The sequence below is a fragment of the Macrobrachium nipponense genome, chromosome 26, assembly GCF_015104395.2.
Source record: "Macrobrachium nipponense isolate FS-2020 chromosome 26, ASM1510439v2, whole genome shotgun sequence".
In the NCBI taxonomy this organism is placed as follows: Eukaryota; Metazoa; Arthropoda; class Malacostraca; order Decapoda; family Palaemonidae; genus Macrobrachium; species Macrobrachium nipponense.
The window spans coordinates 44,505,808-44,526,417 of record NC_087215.1 but is presented as its reverse complement, the minus strand read 5'-3'; the positions used below and the strand labels follow the sequence as shown (position 1 = coordinate 44,526,417).

Sequence of the window (20,610 nt, the reverse complement as noted above, 5' to 3'; positions counted from 1 at the left end):
AAAACACAGTTTTCCCTTTCTCTTCCTTAGAAAGCAGCCAATCACCAACACCTCTCAAAGCCTTCTTCATTGAGATGGTTGGCTTCATCCTCACACAAGAGGAAACTTTCGTCTTCTTCGAAGTCGAGAATAAAGAGAGAGGAGACGGAGGAGCGACGGGGGAGTAAGGGAGTCTCCAAACTCTTGAAGAAGTAGATCTGTAAGGATCTTGTAGGACGAAACTGACGAGTCCTTCACCAAATCCTCTTCTGAAGGTTCAACTTCATCCACTGAAGAACCCTCCGCTTCTTTACGAGTGCAGTTAGCCTTCTCTAAAGAAATGCGCCTGTCGCAGAGAGTGTCTAGTAGTAGACTGGCGCCTATCAGGGGAAGCCAAAGTTTCTGGAGAGCTCCTCTCGAATGAGTCCTTCCTACTCTGATGAGTGCGTGCTCTTTGCTCCTTAATCCTACTCCTAGAATTCCGGGCTTCCAAGGGGGTGCGCCTGCTAGGAGAGGAGAGCCTACTATGCTCAAGGCGCTTCTCAGGATCCATGCGCCTGTTCAAAGGAGAGCGGCTGCCAGGCGAGCTGCGCCTACCATGAGGCGAACGCCTACTAGGCTCTTGGCGCCTACTTACAGGAGAGCGAAGGTCTGGAGAAGGTCGCTTACTAGGAGACCGGCGTCTACCATGCTCCACAAACTTCGCTCCCGACTTATGTGTCTCTTCAAAAGGTAGTCTCCCAGAAGAGACATATCTTTCAGGCTCTACGCGCCTGTCCTGAATCGAGCGGCTAAAAGTAGAGCCGCGCTTATCAGGGAATGGAGAAAAGCGCCTATCCTCCGCACCACGCTTGGGAGCGGAGAGCGTCTACTTGGGGATAGCGCCTACTAGGCTCAAGGCGCCTAACATAAGGCGAGATCCTGTCTCTAGACGAATCCATCAAAGAGTAGGCTCTCTTATCCGGAGAATGAAGGATCTTCGTAAAAGAGCGCGAGGACGAGGCTGTACGCCTGTCTTTAGACGAACGCCTACTAGTCGCTAGATCCCTTCCTACTGGAGAGATGTAGTCACCAGGAGAAAGCTCTTTGGCGATGTCTGCCTGGAAGACGACAAGCGCCTGCTGAGGGAAAGAGAGAGCCTCCTTCCATCCGCTGATAAAGGAGAGAGAACCGACTCTGACTGAGACGGTAAGACAGGTGAAGGAATCTAGACTTTCTGACAGGGAGAGAGACGTCTTTCCGACGCGTTCCTCCTGCCAAGGAGCCCGCCAGTGCCGAAATCTGCGTTTGCAGTCCCACCGCAAGAATTCGAGCTGGAGATCTTGTAAAATCCTCCACCGGAGAAGAGCTCGAAGCCTACTATGAGGCGAGAACTCCTGCTCCTCCTGGGTTTCTTGATCTCTACTTCCGGCTCTTCTGGAAAAACTTCCGGGCTGGAAGGAAAGGAGCCAGGCGCCTTCCAGGCTCTCTTCAGCGGTCGTGAAGAATCCGAGGCGCTCCATCCTCTTAGGTGAAGGTGAGGAAGAGAGAAGCATTGGCGCAATACCTCCTTCTTTGCGCGAACAAGGGCAGCCTGGGTACGAGCATCAGGATCTACCGAGGGGACGCCTGATCGGTGGGAGTTTCTCCCTAACCTTCCTGCGGCTTTGGACTTTCCTCCTCCACTGGGACTGGGAGTCTGGAAGAGGTCTAGGGCCTGGAAGCATTAAGGAGCCGATCAGACGCACCCTCCACTGCACTGGGGTCACTGTACAATTCACCTTCACTACTCTTACCTTGCAACGAACGGATCTTCTTTTCCATGCTAAGGATCGTGGCTCTCATGGTTGCCACTTCCGTAGTCGTATCCTTAGGTTCGATGCAGGGCGCAGGAGCTGAAACTGGAGAAGGTTCTTAATGCTACAACAGGATTTTCTTCTAACTCGCTAATACGGAGACTTACTAGAACTCCTAGAAGAAGCCTTTTCTCACCCTGTCTTTCTCTAACTTCCTCAAGAGGTAAGAAAGAGGCCTTCCATTCACCCTCATCCAATTCTCACACTCATTACACGGGTTATCAAAAGAAACATTCTTTACCTCTACATTTAAAGCAAACTGTGTGAGGATCTACCGTAGCTTTCGGTAGTCTCACCTTGCATTCATCCATAGCGCACACTCTAAACATAGAAGATTTCTTAACCTCTAACTCAGACATCTCGAAATCAAAGAAAAATCCAAATCAATATCCAAAAAACAATCCACAAATGCGTATGCCAAGCCAACAAGATCAGGTACTTCACCGAAAGTCAGTCTAATAATCCACGGCAACGAGAATGAATAAAGCTGTCAGGAGGTAACAACCACAGGTGTAGTCGTCACCGCGACAAGAAAAATTCTGGCTGGAAAGGGAGATTGGTTCTTACATCCGCCACCCAGCGGCGGGTAAGGTAGATCACCTGACGTACCTGTCTCGTGTGCCCGCTATTTTTTGAATTCGGTCTGAACGTCAGAGACGTATAGCTAAGTATATATCTGACAGGAAAGTTCATGTACAAAATGATATTTTCATAATAAAATAAATTTTTTAACATACTTACCTGGTAGTTATATATATAGCTTAAGTCCCAGATGTCACGGCAGAATTTCAAAACTCTGTTTAAATCTTAAAATATGGCCTGAATTTCTAACTTTAGAGAAAATACTTACTTCGAAAGAAGAGTAGAGGTCTTGAGCTGCTCTTCTCACCACCAGCAACTCGTGACTGATGACCATCTTCGGTGTCAGGATGTGTTAAAAGTACTTTTTCCGAGGGTGGCCTAGCCGTGGTAGTCGGTGAGTTAGCCAATCCATGTGGTTGTTTACCCTATATCACATTAAGTTGACGAAACTTCAATCTTTTGAATGGTATGCAGTAGATCTTGGGTACCTATCCGCAGCGGCCCAGACTATAGCAGTTACGGTTTTTCTATGCAGTTTTACCTACTGAACATGATATTGTTATGATACAATAAAGTTTTATACATACTTACCTGGCAGATATATACTTAGCTATTTGACTCTGTCGTCCGACAGAAATTCGAATTTCGCGCACACGCTACCTGTAAGTCAGGTGATCTACTTACCTGCCGCTGGGTGGCAGGACTAGGAACCATCCCCATGTTCTATCATATTTTTTCTATACCGCCTGTCTCCTGAGGGGAGGTTGGGTGGGTATAATTTTGTATATAATCTGCCAGGTAAAGTATGTATAAAACTTTATTGTATCATAACATATCATTTTTATACATTTAACTTACCTGTCAGATATATACTTAGCTGATTCACACCATTGGAGGTGGGAAAGAGACAGCTAAATATAGAATCAAACAGGAATCACTATCGTTGTAGGTAATAAATAAATAAAAACCTTGGTTCCTACCTGTTTAGACTGAAGACTTCATGAATAGAATCCAGGAGTCTAGACAGTCTCAAGAGCCTTAGCGAGATATTGATCTATGGCTAAGAGTTTCTTGTGGTTCTGCCAAAGGGGTCTTACCCGCTTACTTGGTAGATCCTGGAAGGACTACGTCAATGGGTGCTTATCCACTTACTTGACAAGACCTTATACAAGGAGCACAACATCGATCCCGATCACCTCAACCTATCCATGTTAGTTCTAAGATTGCAAGAAGTTATCCCCTAACCTCTTGCAAACGACCACAAACTCGAATCACAAACATTCGTACAGTAAAGTACAAAAAATAAAAATAAAATTTAAAAAAAAATGTTTGTACAATCTAGTCAGTAAGACGTCTCTTGATTCCCCCACTGATCCAAGCTCGGACGTCCCGTGCGCCAGCAAGCATACTAATCAGCAGAAAAAAACCACAACTCGTCTCACAAGGTAGATCTATGTACTATCAAAATTTTGAACAAATACAAATTTTTCTAAGGATCGTTATGTGCTCCCAGCCCCAGCACTGTATCGGCTGATACAAAAGGACCCAGAGAGAAACACTTTTCATATGTTAATTTAACGTCCTTGAGATAGTGCGATGCGAACACTGAATTACACCTCCAGTAAGTCGCCATCCACAATGTCTTTTAAAGACATGTTCTTCTGAAATGCTAATGAAGTGGCTACGCTCTAACCTCATGAGCCTTCACTCGGAGAGTCCTGAAAGAGTCTTCCGTGCAGTCATTATGAGCATCTATAATAATGCTCCTCACAAAGAATGCTAATGCATTTTTGACATGGGTCTACTAGGATCCCGAACTGACGCACACAGGCTTTGTTTACACCCGTTTAATTCATTCTTCTTCTTTAAATAGAACTTCAAAGCTCTAACCGGACATAAAAGATCTTTCTAATTCCTCTCCTACTAGATTTGAAAGTCCGTTTAACTTCAAAACTCTTTGGCCAGGGTTTAGAGGGGGTTCTCGTTCTTGGCCAGAAACAAGAGTCTGGAAAGAACAAATTGCCGCATCACTCTTAAATCCTACTCGAGAATCTAGAGCGTGTATTTCACTAATTCTCTTCGCAGTCGCTAACGACAACAAGAAAATACTTTTTCTCGTTAGATCTCTAAACAACGCGTTGAGAGGAGGTTCAAATCTACTAGATGATAGAAATCTCAAAACTACATCTAGGTTCTAGTTCGGAGTGCGAGGAGAAAAGGTTTTGAGGTTTCAAAAGATCTAATAAGATCGTGGAGGTCTTTATCTTCTGCAATTCTCAAACCTCTGTTTCGAAATACGGCCGAAAGCATACTTCGATAACCTTTAATGGTAGAAAGAAACTGATAATTTTGATTCTTCCCTAAGGAAAATCAACGAAATCAGCTATGTTGGTCACAGAGGTATCGGAAGAGGACAGTTTATTCTTCTTACACCATCTTCTAAATACATCCCATTTTGATTGGTAGACCCGAATAGTTGAAGATCTCCGGGCTCTAGCAATTGCTTTTGAAGCTTTGCTTGAAAAGCCTCTCGCTCTGACAAGTCTTTCGATAGTCGAAAGGCAGTCAGAGCGAGAGCGGGGAGGTTTTTGATGGTACCTCTCGAAATGTGGGGTTGTTGAGAAGATCTCTCCTGTGTGGAAGAGATCTTGGGAAGTCCACTGTCCATTCCTGTACCTCTGTGAACCAATCTTGAGACGGCCAAAAGGGAGCGATGAGTGTTAGTCCTCGTCCCTCTTGATGCCGCAAACTTTCTTAACACCACTCCTAACATTTTGAAGGGGGAAAGGCGTAGGCATCTAGGCCTGACCAGTCCAGCAGCATGGCGTCCACCGCTATCGCTCTCGGGTCTTCCACTAAGGAGCAAAAGTTCTCTATCCTTCTGGATAGGTAGGTGGCGAATAGGGTCTATATGTGGACTGCCCCACAGGGACCACAGAGCTTGACACTCTGAATGTGAAGGGTCCATTCTGTGGGGAGAACTTGGTTTAACCTGCTTAGCCTGTGGTCTCTGATGTTCTTCTCTCCTTTTCACGAATCTTGTGAGAAGTCACTTTCTTTTCTTTTGCCCAATACAACAGCTCTTTTGTTATATGGAACAGAGAAAGAGAGTGAGTTCCCCCTTGTTTCTTGATATAGGCCAACGCTGTGGTGTTGTCCGAGTTGACCTGTACCACTTGACCTAACACCTCTGTCTCGAAGGCTTTTAGAGCTAGAAGAACGGCATAAAGTTCTTTGGAGTTTATATGCCAGTCTAGCTGATCCTTCCTCCATTGGCCTGATATTTCTTTTGTCCCTAGAGTCGCTCCCCATCCCTTCTCTGAAGCGTCTGAGAACAAGATTAGGTTTGGGTTCCGAACTTCTAGAGACAAGCCCTCGTTCTTTTCTAAGGGAAAAATCCACCACTTCAGATGATTCTTTACTTCCAGAGGAATACTGAAAGTGTCCGAAAGCTGTCCGTTCTTCCAACTCCAAATTCTTCTTAGGAAGAATTGAAGAGGGCGAAGGTGGAGTCTTTCCTAGCGAAATGAACTGTTTCTAGTGAGGAAAGGGTTCCCAGAAGACTTAACCACTCCCTCACCGAACTCCGTTCTTTCTCTAGGAAGCTCGAGATTTTTTGTAATCCCCGAGCAATCCTCTCCCGGGACGGAAAAAAGCCCGAAAACCCCGAGAATCCATCCGAATCCCCAAATAGACTAGTTCTGACTGGGGCTCATCTGCGATTTCTCGAGATTCACGAGTAATCCTAACGTCTTTGCTAGGTTCAAAGTAGACTGTAGGTCCTCCAAACACCGATTCTCTGACTTGGCCTGGATTAGCCAATCGTCGAGATACATTGAGATGTTTATCCCCTCTAAATGAAGCCATTTGGCCACGTTCCGCATCAGATACGTGAATACCTGAGGGACGGTCGATAGGCCGAAGCACAAGGCCCTGAATTGGAAGATTTGTCCTTGAACAACAAATCTTAGATATTTTCTTGACGATGGGTGAATTGGAACATTGAACGTAAGCAATCCTGAAGGTCCAGGGATACCATCCAATCTCCCTGACGTAGGGAAGACAGAACTGAAGCTGAAGTCTCCATGGAGAACTTCTTTTTCTCCACGCGTACTGTTCAAGGACGCTTACATCTAGTACGGGTCTCCATCCCCCCGAAGCCTTTGGAACCAAGAAAAGGCGGTTGTAAAACCCCGGGGAGAAAGGATCTTGCACTAGCTCTATTGCATTCTTGTCCCTCATCGACACCACCGTCTGAAGGAGAGTCTCGTTCAGTCCAGGGTCCTTGTAACTCGTCGACAAATCCTTTGGAGATGTTGCCAAAGGAGGTCTGTCTCCGAAGGGAATGTGTACCCCTTCTGTAGGACAGACAGAGTCCAGGGATCTGCTTCTCTTACCGGACCCAGGCATCCAGAAAAGTAATTGAAGTCTGGCCCCTACCTGTGCTTGGAGGACATGGCTGCTATTTGCACCACTGGAGTCCGAGCCACCTTCTTCTGAGTCTTAACTGCAGGTCTACTTTTCTTTGTAGATTGTACAAGAAGGTCCTGCGTAGCCTTTTCCGACAAGGATCTCGCAACATCCTTCACTAAAGATGAAGGAAACAGATTGTCTGACCGAGGTGCAAATAAAAGAGCGGACCTCTGAGAAGGAGAAACTCCTTTCGTCAGAAAGGAAACTGTAAAGAGATCTTTTCTTTAACATTCCAGATCCAAAAAGAGCCGCCAACTCACCAGAACCATCTTGCACAGCCTTATCCATGCAGGATAGGACACTGTGCAAAGTTTCTGGATCTAGAAAAATCTGGCTCACTCGTCTTCTAGCCAGCACCCCAAGAGACAATCCAAGAAGTTGAACACCTCTAAGACGTGAAAAACTTCCCTTAAGGTGCTGATCTAACTCCGACATACTCCAGGACGCCTTTGCTGAATTGAGAGACTGTCTTCTCACAGACTCTACAAGACTCGAGAAATCTGAATCTGCCGACGAAGGGAGCATCAATCCCATCGCCTCTTCTGTCTTATACCAAATGCCTCTTTTCCCCGTCAGTTTGGAGGGAGGAGAGCAATAAACCGTTCTCAAAGTTTCCTTTTTAGATAAAAGCCACGAATCTAAAGACGGAGGGCTTTCTTCTTTGAGATCGCCGGTTTTCATCTTTAAGAAAGCCGAGGATTTCGGGGTTTTTGTGCTCGAAAACAGAGATCTCGGCGAAGGAGGAGCTGCAGGACTAAGAGAATCCGCAAACTCCTCTAGAAGTAACGAGGCTAAAACTTTATAATTGGAAAGTCCCTCGTTAGTTGAAACTTCTTCCTTCAGAAATCTCTTCCAGTTCCAGGTTAGAAGGAGATCGCTCTTTCCTGACCGATTCTCTATCAGGAGAAGCCGCTCCCGTGGGAGGGCGTCCTGCTTCTGGCTGGCGTCGACCGGCTTGGGTTGGAGCTGTCCTCGGCGTTAGCCTGACTACTCTTTCTGTGAGGCTGTCCTGCTTCTTGTTGACGTTTCGCGCCTCGAAGCGTCCTGGCTCTTGCCTCGCGCCTCGCTCCTGGGAGGCGTCATGTTTCTGGCTGGCGTCAAACCGCTTTGGAGCGTCCTGGCGCTTGCCTGACGACTCTCTCCTGGAGGCGTCCTGCTTTGTTGACGTCTCGCGCCTCGTAAGCGTCCCTGGCGCTTTGCCTGTCGCCTCGCTCCTGGGAGGCGTCCTGCTTCTGGTTGGCGTGACGCGCCTATCTTGACGCTCGCGCTCCTGGCTGACGTTTCACGTCTAGCAAACTCGACGCTCTTGTCTGGCGTCTCGTGCCTGCGTTTGACAGGAGAACGGATCCTGCTCGGCCTATGCAAGGCTGATGAATCCGATTCCAAATCAGAGGAAGACAAAATACTATGGCGAGTCTGAACCCTCGATAGCCTAGACTTCTTAATAGGCAGGAAATCGTCTTTCCTTCTGGGAGGGTCCTTTATACAGAAACTCCCCACAAGAGAAGTGATGGAATCCTGCATCGTGCGAAGGATTCTTTTAGTCTCTTCATTATCGTCTACCCTCGGTTGTTTAATACTGGATGGTCCTCCTCTTGAAAACGCTCAGGACTAGAAGTAATCCTGGGTTCATCCAAACGTCTTTTAAGGGGGCGAGAAAGATCCGCCGATCTCCAACCTCTTTTAGGTGAGGGAATTCCGAGGAGGAGAAACACTCACGCAGAACGCTTTTTCTGTAGCGTTCTCTGGCATTCTGTGGCGATACAGAAAATGCCGAAGGGACGTCTGACTGTTGGGGATCCTCCACAACCTCCTTACGGCTTTCGACATTCCTTCTCCTCTGGGCTTGGGAGCTTGAAAGAGGTCTAGGCCTGGGAGCGTTGTGAAGACAATCAGCCCCCCCCGCCCCCTCCACCTGCACTGGGGACACTTATATCACTATCCACAGCACTATAATCACACTGCTTACCTTCATAGGCCGCCATTTTGGTTTCCATTTTCCGAAGGGCGGCTTTAAGATTCGCAATCTCAGATGCCGAATCTGTGTGTTCTAATAAAGGAGCAGGTACATTAGATGGGGCAGTAAAAGGAGAAGAGGGTATAATATTACTGATAACCCCGCTAGAACTAGATAAAGGTTTGGAAGAAGACCTCCTCACCCTGTTTCTTTCTAACTTCTTCACGTATGAGGTTAGAGATTTCCATTCTTCCGCACTCAAATCCTTGCATTCATTACAAGTATTACCAAAAGAACATTCATACATCCTGCATTTCTTGCAAATAGTATGAGGATCAATCGATGCCTTCGGCATCCTAACTTTACAGCCCACATTCACACACATTCTCACCACATTTCCAGAACCAGACATCATGTTGAACATCCAAAATCAAATTCCAAAAACGGTCCACAATCGCGTATGCCAGTACAATCAATGCAAATACGTCACCGAGAAGTCCAAACGAAGATCAATTGCGATGCAAAATACGAATCCAGCCGGAGATACCCACAACGATGTTGCCAGTATGGCCGACAGAAAAAATATGATAGAACATGGGGATGGTTCCTAGTCCTGCCACCCAGCGGCAGGTAAGTAGATCACCTGACCTACAGGTAGCGTGTGCGCGAAATTCGAATTTCTGTCGGACGACGGAGTCAAATAGCTAAGTATATATCTGCCAGGTAAGTTAAATGTATAAAAAAGAATTTTAAGTAATATTTATTCGGACGACTGTAATTAAGCCCCAGGGGCCAGTACTAAACACGGCGAAATACATTGGATGCCCCAATCTCAAGTGGATGTTGGGTATTTCTACAGAAGCAGTCCGCACGGACTGCAAGGAACATAACCGCGGATACGACATCCACTTGGGATTGGGGCGTCCCATGTATTTCGCCGTGTTTAGTACTGGCCCCTGGGGGTTAATTACAGTCACAGATAAGTACCCTAGATCTACCGGACGTTGTATCCGCGGTTGCGTTTCTTGCAGGGTAATTCTAAAGAATAGTTCTGCATGAATTGCAAGGAACATAACCGGGGATACGACATCCACTAGGGATTGGGGGCATCCAGTGTATTTCGCCGTTTTTAGTACTGGCCCCTCGAGGTTAACTACAGTCATCCTTATAAATATTACTTTAAATTCTTGTTCAGTAAGTAAAATAACAGGAAAACGTCAATTGCCATAGTCTAGGCCACCGCGGATTGCTTCTGTAGAAATACCTGGTATGCTTAAAGATGTAATTGTATTCTTGTTTCACCAATTAAATATTGAATGATTAAGGCTGAGCCACGCAATGACGATGGATCAACTGCGGTGTTTCCCCCTAAGGGCTTAGGGGGAAACACCAGCGACTACCAACCCTTATCACGGTAGACAGGTCTTATTCACTCGATATTTAAATGGTGAAACAAGAATACAATTACAAATCTAAGCATACCATTCAAAAGATTGAAGTTTCGTCAACATAATGTGATATATGAAAGCCCCATACGAACTAAAATAAGCATGTGACGCTCTTCGTAAAATATGTTTAAAAGGCAGTTTTGAAATCCAATATGGCGGCTACCATGTGGATGTACAGGTTCTGATCAGTGACGACAACCATCTTTCCCAGCACTCATTTGAACAATGTTAGCTTATATATGTAACGTTTATTGATCTTACTCAAGATTGCAGTTGTAATCAGCACAATAAAACAATATTTTGTTGCCTATATTACTGAAAGTATGAAACTTTTTATTCCCGGGGTCATGGTTTGAACTGAATTCATTTTTACCTTGTAATCGGTGGCTTTTATCCTTACTGCCATCACAACTGAAACTCCACAGTGCTTATTGGACTGATATTATACACATTTTGGTCTCAATTCACTCCACATTGCACTTTAAACAAGTTGCTGTTCCAGGTTCCTAAGCGCGCGCCACAAACACAGTTACGAACAGCAGACGACGAAACTGCAGTTTTATTCCCTAAATTGTTTACTTTACTCGTTATTTAGTTCAACTTTACTTTGTTATTTAAAATTTTTTATTTAATTCATGTATATTATCCCTTTTTTGCAACCAAATTACCCCGAAAAATTACAGATATTTTTAAAGTAGATTCAATCCAATGTTTTCTAACCTTTTCGTAGAGGAACGACTACGGATAAGTGGATTATATATATATTTTTTTGCTTTTTTGTTTTTGCTAGCACTTTTCATTGATTTAAGTCTAAATTAGTATTTTGAATTTCTTTAATAACTGTATGCCAGAAATAAATGTAACCTTTAATGTTTGCATGCTAAGAATGGCAAAATCATCGTTGCCACATTAGTGGAGGCTTCACACACATGCCGATTCATTATTATAAACTGTTTCCATGAATTCTAGTTGTCATAGTAATGCAACGTGCTTTGCACTGTCTCTGAAGCCATAGTAGGTATGCCACTTAGTAGTTGTCAATCAAGTTTTTGTAATCAAGTATTTTTTACAAGCTAGCTATTGAATAAATTTGTATTTTTCGCAATCAAAAATATATGCCCCTCTAATGCTAACTTTCCTCTTTTAATGACTTTCTGGTCATTGCAAATTCGGCCCCATAATTTCTATGGTGCGAAAAACAGACAGAGGGGGGGCCCCAGGGACGAAAACGATTGCGTCGCACTACGGGCGATAAATCCAGGCAGTAAAACATCTTCATATACCCAAAAAGTAAATAATATAGATATATAGGGTAAAACATCACAGCAGGCCAAACAGGCCACCTACAATCAACGCTTGCCACCCTCCGAAAAAGTACATTATAACGCGTCCTGACACCGGAGATGGGCATCAGTCGCGACTTCTTGTTGGTGAGAAACGGAGCTAAAGACCTCTACTCTCCTTTCGAAGTAAGTCTTTTCTCCCAAAGTTAGAAATTAAGGCCAAATTTTAAGATTTAAACAGAGGGTAGTGAAAAGGGTGCTATGGCAGTGGAAATCTCACCAAAACGCTTTAGAAATTTTTACTTACAACTAAAAATGTTTCGAAGATTGACGCCATCTTGATGTTTACCGAGTCGCTTGTGTCAACAAACTTCCCATTTCCTGTGCTAAATCTACACACCACTTGTACCCATAGACGCTGGGGCACTTTCATCACAACAATCGTAAACCAACCTCTTACCAGCACTTATTCAAGGGGACTACGGCATTCTTTGCGGCGTTTTGCGCTCTTCAATCGTTTATCAGTGTTGTCAATTGGTATGTGTTTACCCTCCAAACTAGTATAAGACTTACACAAAACCGGGGCGGGAAATAAGTGAATTAGCGTATCTATTTGTATTATATATACGTACATATTACAGCAATTTTATCATTACTGCATTACCATGACAACTAGAATTCATCGAAACAGTTTGTAAATGCATCGGCGTATGTGTGACGCTCCACTAGATTGGCAACGATGAGTCATTTTTCCTCACGTCGTCTGCTCGTAAGTATACATCCGAAACATTTGTAATTTTTGGGGGTTAATTTGGTTGCAAAAAAGGGATAATAGACATGAATTAAATAAACATTTTGAAGTAAAGTTAAACTAAATATTGAGTAAAGTAAACAAGGGAATAAAGCCTGCATCTCATAATCAGTGTTGTCGTCTGCTGCTCGTAACTGTGTTTGCGGAGTGAGTGCTTAGGAACCAGGAACCACAGCGTGGTTCAAGTGCAATGTGGAGTGAATTAAGACCAAAATGTGTATAATTACAATCAAATAAGCACTGTGGAGTTTCAGTTGTGATGGCAGTAAGGATAAAAACCACCGATTACAAGGTAAGAATGAATTCAGTTCCAACCATAACCCCGGGAATAACAAGTTTCATACTTTCACTAATATAGGCAACAAAATGTTGTTTTATTGTGCTGATTACAACTGCAATCTTGAGTAAGATCAATAAACGTTACATATATACGCTAACATTGTTCAAATGAGTGCTGTGAAGGCTGGGGAAAGATGGTGGCCGTCACTGATGAGAACCTTCCATGCAAAACGTAGCCGCCATATTGGATTTCAAAACTGCCTTGAAAACATATTTTACGGAAGAGCTCACATGCTATTTTTAGTTTCGTATGGGCTTCATATATCACTTATGTTGACGAAACTTCAGTCTTTTAAATGGTATGCTTAGAGTTGCAATTGTATTCTTGTTTCACCAATTAAATATCGAGTGAATAAGACCCGTCCACCGTGATGAGGGTTGGCCTGCCGTGGTGTTCTACCCTATGCACATTACGATTATAACATTTACATGAATAGCTGATAATCTGCATGAATAACTGGTAAACTGTTCTGCAAGAAAGTTGAGTAAAGCAATTAATTACAATAGGTACGAAAGCCAAGATGTCGTGACGTCATAATACAAGACTTAAACAAACTTTCTCATTCCAAAAAAAAAAAAAAAAATAATTACTTAAATTTGAGTCAGATAGTTACTTTTTCAAATAACGAATATTTTTCAAATTAATCATCATAAATAGGGTAAAACATCACAGCAGGTGCCAAACAGGCCACCTACATTCAACGCTTGCCACCCTCCGAAAAATTACATTATAACGCGTCCTGACACCGGAGATGGGCATCAGTCGCGACTTGTTGTTGGTGAGAAACGGAGCTAAAGACCTCTACTCTCCTTTCGAAGTAAGTATTTTCTCCAAAGTTAGAAATTAAGCCAAATTTTAAGATTTAAACAGAGGGTAGTGAAAAGGGTGGCTACGGCAGTGGAAATCTCACCAAAACGCTTTAGAAATTTTTACTTACAACTAAAAATGTTTCAAGATTGACGCCATCTTGATGTTTACCGAGTCGCTTGTGTCAACAAACTTCCCATTTCCTGTGCTAAATCTGCACACCACTTGTACCCATAGACACTGGGGCACTTTCATCACAACAATCGTAAACCAACCTCTTACCAGCACTTATTCAAGGGGACTACGGCATTCTTTGCGGCGTTTTGTGCTCTTCAATTGTTTATCAGTGTTGTCAATTGGTATGTGTTTACCCGTCCAAACTAGTATAAGGACTTACACAAAACCGGGGAAATAGGGTAGATCATCACAGCAGGCCAAGCAGGCCACCTACCATCAATGCAAGCCACCCTCCGAAAAAGTACATTATAACGCGTCCTGACACCCGAGATGGGCATCAGTCGCGACTTGTTGTTGGTGAGAAACGGAGCTAAAGACCTCTAACCCTTCCTTTCGAAGTAAGTATTTTCTCCAAAGTTAGAAATTAAGGCCAAATTTTAAGATTTAAACGAGGGTACTGAAAACGGTCCTCAAACGTAGTGCAAATCTCACCAAAACGCGTCAATCATTTTTTCCTTACAACTCGAGGTATTTAGAAGATTGACGCCATCTCGATGTTTACGGAGTAGCTTGTGCAATAAACTAACCATTTCCTGTGATAAATCCGCACACCACTTGTACCCACAGACGCTGGAGCACTTTTATCACAACAATCGAAACACGATTTCTCATCAACAACAAGCCAGGCGTTAAACGCTGTTGGGGTAGAAGATGACGAGAAGCGTGCTCTTGGCTAATTTTTAAATAAGTAGTAAAACATCAATATTTTAAATATTTATGATGATAATTATTTGAAAATATTCGTTATTGAAAAAGTAACTCAACTCTGACTCAAATTTAAGTAATTATTTTTCTGAATTAGAACGTTCTTTCAAGTTCTGTATTATGACGTCACGACATCTTGACTTTCGTACCTATTTGTAAATAATTGCTATACTCAACTGTCATTGCAGAACAGTTTACCAGTTATTCATGCAGATTGTTATTAGCTATACCTGTAATTGTTATAATCGTAATGCGCATATATATCTTTATTATTTACTTTTTGGATATATGAAGATGTTTTACTGCTGGATTATCGCCGTAGTGTGACGCAATCGTTTTCGTCCATGGGCCTCTGTCTGTTTTCGCACCATAAGAAATTATGGGGCCGAATTTGCAATGACCAGAAAGTCGTTAAAGAGGAAAGTTAGCATTGAGGGGCATATGTTTTGACTGAGAAAAATACAAATTTATTCAATAGCTAGCTTGTAAAAAAATACTTGGTTATAAAAACTTGATTGACAACTAAGCAGCATGTCTACTATGGGTTTCAGAGACAGTGCAAGCAGGAGGGTTTTTGGGCAATACCTATTTCTGTAAACGAACACTCTTAACAGAACGAGTATTTTGCTATAGTGCATTACACCCAGTGCCGTAATTTATAAGGGTATCGTGAATCACTAATCGTAAAGAATAACGACACTTGTCCTTGTACCAAGAGACAAAAAAACATCCATTATGCAGAAATGGATACGAACACGCGTATAAAGCTCCACCTACCCTCTCCCCAACACCCCCCCCCCCCCCTCCCCCCCCCCTCACCGCCATCCCTTTTCTTCTTCGTTCCTCCGCCTTCCTTTCTCTCTCTCTCTCTCTCTCTCTCTCTCTCTCTCTCTCTCTCTCTCTCTGTTGCCATTCGGTATGTTTTGACCCTCCAAACTGGGTATAAGACTACACACAAAACGTTGAATGGTGAAATTAGGCTATGTATTGGAAGTAATATACATAAATATTAAAGCAATTTTATCATTATTGCATTACTATGACAACTAGAATTCATGGAAACAGTTTATAACCTGTTAAGCGTCACCCACGTAATAATACGTTTACCGCGATCTACTCGGTAGCGCCTTCAACGGGATGATTACGTTCAAGACTTTAACTGTGCTTGTCAAGCCGTCAGCCCCGTAAAAATACGTTTACTCCCGTATAGAAAGTGTAGGAACATCATTTGGTAACACTCTCAGCACATGGGAAACTTATTTCCAGCCTGGCAACTCTTTCCTGGTGGTCGCTTATGCTAGAAAACTGCCTGTCCCTGTTGGTTTTCTTTCAATACGCTTCGGGCGTTTATCGAGAAAAAAGTTGGATTTCGCGTCTTTCACAATGAATGTCCCAAAGAGGAGGCATATTTCTTTAGGTGAGATCAATCAAATACTAGATGAGGAGTGTGATATTGATAACCTATTTGATGATGAGAGCTCTAGTTCTGAAATCCTCCAGTGATGATACAAACTTTTCTTCAATTGCGGGGAGTGAAGATGGACTTTTCTTTGCCGAGTGACTGGACTCAGAGAGAAGAGAGAGAGAGAGAGAGAGAGAGAGAGAGATGAGAGGAGAGAGAGAGAGAGAGAGAGAGAGAGAGAGAGAGAGAGAATTTCCTACAGTTAATTACAGTATGAATAACAAGTATAAAAATCAATATTAACTTTGAAAAAAACTATCATCATGCTATGATCGCTGATTACAAAAAAAGCGTGACGGTACGTTAGCAGCGAGCTCATCAGGGGCGGACGCTTAACAGGATAATGGAACGGCGTATGTGTGAAGCCTCCACTAATGTGGCAACGATGATTTTGCCATTCTTAGCATGCAAACATTAAAGCATGCAAACATTAAAGGTTACATTTATTTCTGGCATACGACTATTTAAGAAATTCAAAATACTAATAAAGACTGAAATCAATGAAAAGTGCTAGCAAAAACAAAAAAGCAAAAAAAAAAAAAAACGTAGTCGTTCCTCTATGCATTTTCCGGTATTCTTTCCTAGTTTTCGGCAGCCATGTACGAAAACGTTAGAAACATTTGATTTTATCTACGTTAGAAATATCTGTAATTTTTCGGGGTAATTTGGTTGCAAAAAAGGGATAATATACATGAATTAAATCAAAAATTTTAAATAACAATGTAAATTTAAACTAAATAACGAGTAAAGTAAACAGTTTAGGGAATAAAAACTTTGCAGTTTCGTCGTCTGTCGTCGTCTGCTGTTTGTAATGTTTTATGGCGCGCGCTTAGAAACCAGGAACAGCAACGGGTTTAAAGTGCAATGTGGAGTGAACTGAGACCAAAATGTGTATAATAACAATCAAATAAGCACTGTGGAGTTTCAGTTGTGATGGCAGTAAGGATAAAAACCGCCGATTACAAGGTAAGAATGAATTCAGTTCCAACCATAACCCCGGGAATAACAAGTTTCATACTTTCACTAATATAGGCAACAAAATGTTGTTTTATTGTGCTGATTACAACTGCAATCTTGAGTAAGATCAATAAACGTTACATACATACGCTAACATTGTTCAAATGAGTGCTGGGAAGGCTGGGGAAAGATGGTGGCCGTCACTGATGAGAACCGTCCATGAAAAACGTAGCCGCCATATTGGATTTAAAAACTGCCTTGAAAACATATTTTACGAAGAGCTCACATGCTTATTTTAGTTCGTATGGGGCTTTCATATATCACAATATGTTGACGAAACTTCAGTCTTTTAAATGGTATGCTTAGAGTTGCAATTGTATTCATGTTTCACCAATTAAACATCGAGTGAATAAGACCCGTCTACCGTGATGAGGGTTGGCCTGTTGTGATGTTTCCCCCTAAGTGAAATTAGCGTATCTATTTGTATTATATATACGTACATATTACAGCAATTTTATCATTACTGCATTACTATGACAACTAGAATTCATCGAAACAGTTTGTAAATGCATCGGCGTATGTGTGACGCTCCACTAGATTGGCAACGATGAGTCATTTTTCCTCACGTCGTCTGCTCGTAAGTATACATCCGAAACATTTGTAATTTTTGGGGGTTAATTTGGTTGCAAAAAAGGGATAATAGACATGATTTAAATAAACATTTTGAAGTAAAGTTAAACTAAATATTGAGTAAAGTAAACAATTAAGGGAATAAAGCTTTGCATCTCATAATCAGTGTTGTCGTCTGCTGCTCGTAACTGTGTTTGCGGAGTGAGTGCTTAGGAACCAGGAACCACAGCGTGGTTCAAGTGCACTGTGGAGTGAATTAAGACCAAAATGTGTATAATTACAATCAAATAAGCACTGTGGAGTTTCAGTTGTGATGGCAGTAAGGATAAAAACCACCGATTACAAGGTAAGAATGAATTCAGTTCCAACCATAACCCCGGGAATAACAAGTTTCATACTTTCACTAATATAGGCAACAAATGTTGTTTTATTGTGCTGATTACAACTGCAAATCTTGAGTAAGATCAATAAACGTTTACATATATACGCTAACATTGTTCAAATGAGTGCTGGGAAGGCTGGGGAAAGATGGTGGCCGTCACTGATGAGAACCTTCCATGCAAAATGTAGCCGCCATATTGGATTTCAAAACTGCCTTGAAAACATATTTTACGAAGAGCTCGCATGCTTATTTTAGTTCGTATGGGGCTTTCATATATCACATTATGTTGACGAAACTTCAGTCTTTTAAATGGTATGCTTAGAGTTGCAATTGTATTCTTGTTTCACCAAATAAATATCGAGTGAATAAGACCCGTCCACCGTGATGAGGGTTGGCCTGCCGTGATGTTCTACCCTATGTAAAATATTGATGTTTTAATATTTAGGCTATTTAAAAAATTATCGAAGTGCACGCTTCGTCGTTGTCTTCTACCAAAACAGTTGTTTACTAACAAACAAGCTGGTAAGTTTCCGTGTTCCGATTGTTGTAATGAAAGTGCCCCAGCATCTGTGGGTGCAAGTGGTGAGCGTTGTGGATTTATCACAGGAAATGGGAAGTTTATTGACACAAGCGACTCCGTAAACATCGAGATGGCGTCAATCTTCTAAATATTTAAGAGTTGTAAGTAAAAATGTTCAACGTGTTTTGGTGAGATTTGGACTGCTGTGTACATCCTTTTCACTACCCTCTGTTTAAATCTTAAAATTTGGCCTCAATTTCTAACTTTGGAGAAAATAATGACTTTGAAAGGAGAGTAGAGGTCTTTAGCTCAGTTTCTCACCAACAAGTCGCGACTGATGCCCATCTCCGGTGTCAGGGTGTGTTAAAAGTACTTTTTCTGGAGGGTGGGTCAACGAGTGGACAAGACTGGCCCATATAGTCCACTCGGTTGTTTACCCTAATTGAAGAAAGGGAGAGTGGAGTCACACACACACATTCTGCGGGAGGAGCCTAGGTTACCTGCGTTAGCTACTAACTATCCTGACACTGGCTTACGTACTAAACTAGCAAGCTACTCGGTAGCTACTACATGGCTTGGCCTCGTAGGTATAGCCTAGGTACCTAGGTAGTAGGTTAGGCTAGCCCTATGGAGCGAACCATGCAGCAGCAAAACGATTACCTTTAAGAGGAGGTTCGGAGCCATTCTTAGCAGAAGGCAACTGACATCGTGCAGGAAGTGCCTTCTTGTCCATGGCTGCCGCCGAGGTATTTTCCATACACCGAAGAGGTGATGTAGATGGTTGAAGTGACGGAGAAGACTCCGATGTTACCAACCGCACCAGACATGTTGACCAGTTTAGCAAGCCATTATGTTACGAACAGATTCAAAATAAGTCTGTATTCTCTGGATGAACACAGTCTACAGAAGTTGAAGAAAGAAGTACGACGAGAAAAACTTGCTCAAGTCTTGGGAGTGACTGACTCCCAAGAAATTGTGATTTTCGCCTTCCTCTCGGCCTGCGTTCGTCGCAATATGGCGACGAGATGATGACTTTGTTGTAGTGGTGTATCAAAACAACACTTGCAATACTAGTCTTTCTTATTCGTTGTTTTATGGAAGGTGTTTATTTTTAAATATTTAGGAATTTTATTCTATTTCATTCCAATGGTATGTTTTATTTTGATATAAAATAATGTTTGGATATATTTACCACCTATGCCGCTTAGTCTATGACGTCATATAGTAAGTTCTCCAGGTATGAAAGTTTTTGTTTTTCTTTCACATGAACGCCAAAAGAAACAAAAGTGTTTGATAGAAACATGGAAAATGATGAGGGGAAAATTAAATCTATAATACGATACAAACCGAAGAACCATACTATATGTATTTTTTCAGATTTTGAGAATGGTAAATCCATACTTTGCAAACTGCTTTGACAATTAATTCTTGTATGATTTTGATCCGGCTGGATACGAATTAATTAAGAGCATTTGTATAAAATACGATTATGGGAGCAGTCACCCGTGAGCACCACACATTTAATGATGAAGATTATAATTCCAGAAGCATGACAGAAATTGCTTATTTTTGACATTTCTGGTAGTTACATAATATTACAACAAGCAAGGTGATTATCTTTCAGAAAATAGTATGATTAGTCTGAAATGAATTCCATGCATACTGCTGTGAAATTATATGAATGCCTAGTTATTTGCTAAACATAATTATTAAATGAATTATTTTATGCAATATGATGCAATATGTACACTCGGCAAGGAAAGTCAGGATACAGTTTTCATTAGCTTTCGTTCATCGAATTTCCCATTTGTTTTTGCTGAAAAGACATAATCTCGTTAAATTTACTCTAGAATATGTAAATACATTGCAAATTAAATCATATAAGTTAAAACTGTGGAGCAAAACCGTTCAGATACTTAAAAACACGATATATGTCCGAAGTAATTGGAATTTCTCAGATGGATTCGTTCATAGAGATCTGGTAGATAGAATGTGAATTTCTGATTGTAGTACTAAGTATCATGAGGACAATATTTACTCATTTTCCTTCATGAACGGGAATATTATTGCATCATCGTTAGTGGTGAATGTAATTATTTTAGTTTCTACAAATTTATGTTTGTATTCCAAAGCATTTGAAGTTAGCTGACATTAATGGCAGTCAATGTTGCGACGCCCAAAGTAGGTTGAGCAAATCTAGTT

At 42.1% G+C, this 20,610-nt stretch overlaps 1 protein-coding gene across 1 annotated transcript in view; it reads right to left on the bottom strand.

Moving 5' to 3' along the window:
• Window positions 1–19,451, bottom strand: part of LOC135200241 (E3 ubiquitin-protein ligase RNF10-like) — a 156,894-nt gene extending 137,443 nt beyond the window's left edge. Inside the window, exon 1 of the mRNA XM_064228690.1 lies at window positions 19,069–19,451. Within this exon, the coding sequence (XP_064084760.1) occupies window positions 19,069–19,165 (97 nt within the window). The 5' untranslated portion in view covers window positions 19,166–19,451. The remainder of the gene's footprint in view (window positions 1–19,068) is intronic.
• Window positions 19,452–20,610: the final 1,159 nt, after the last annotated feature.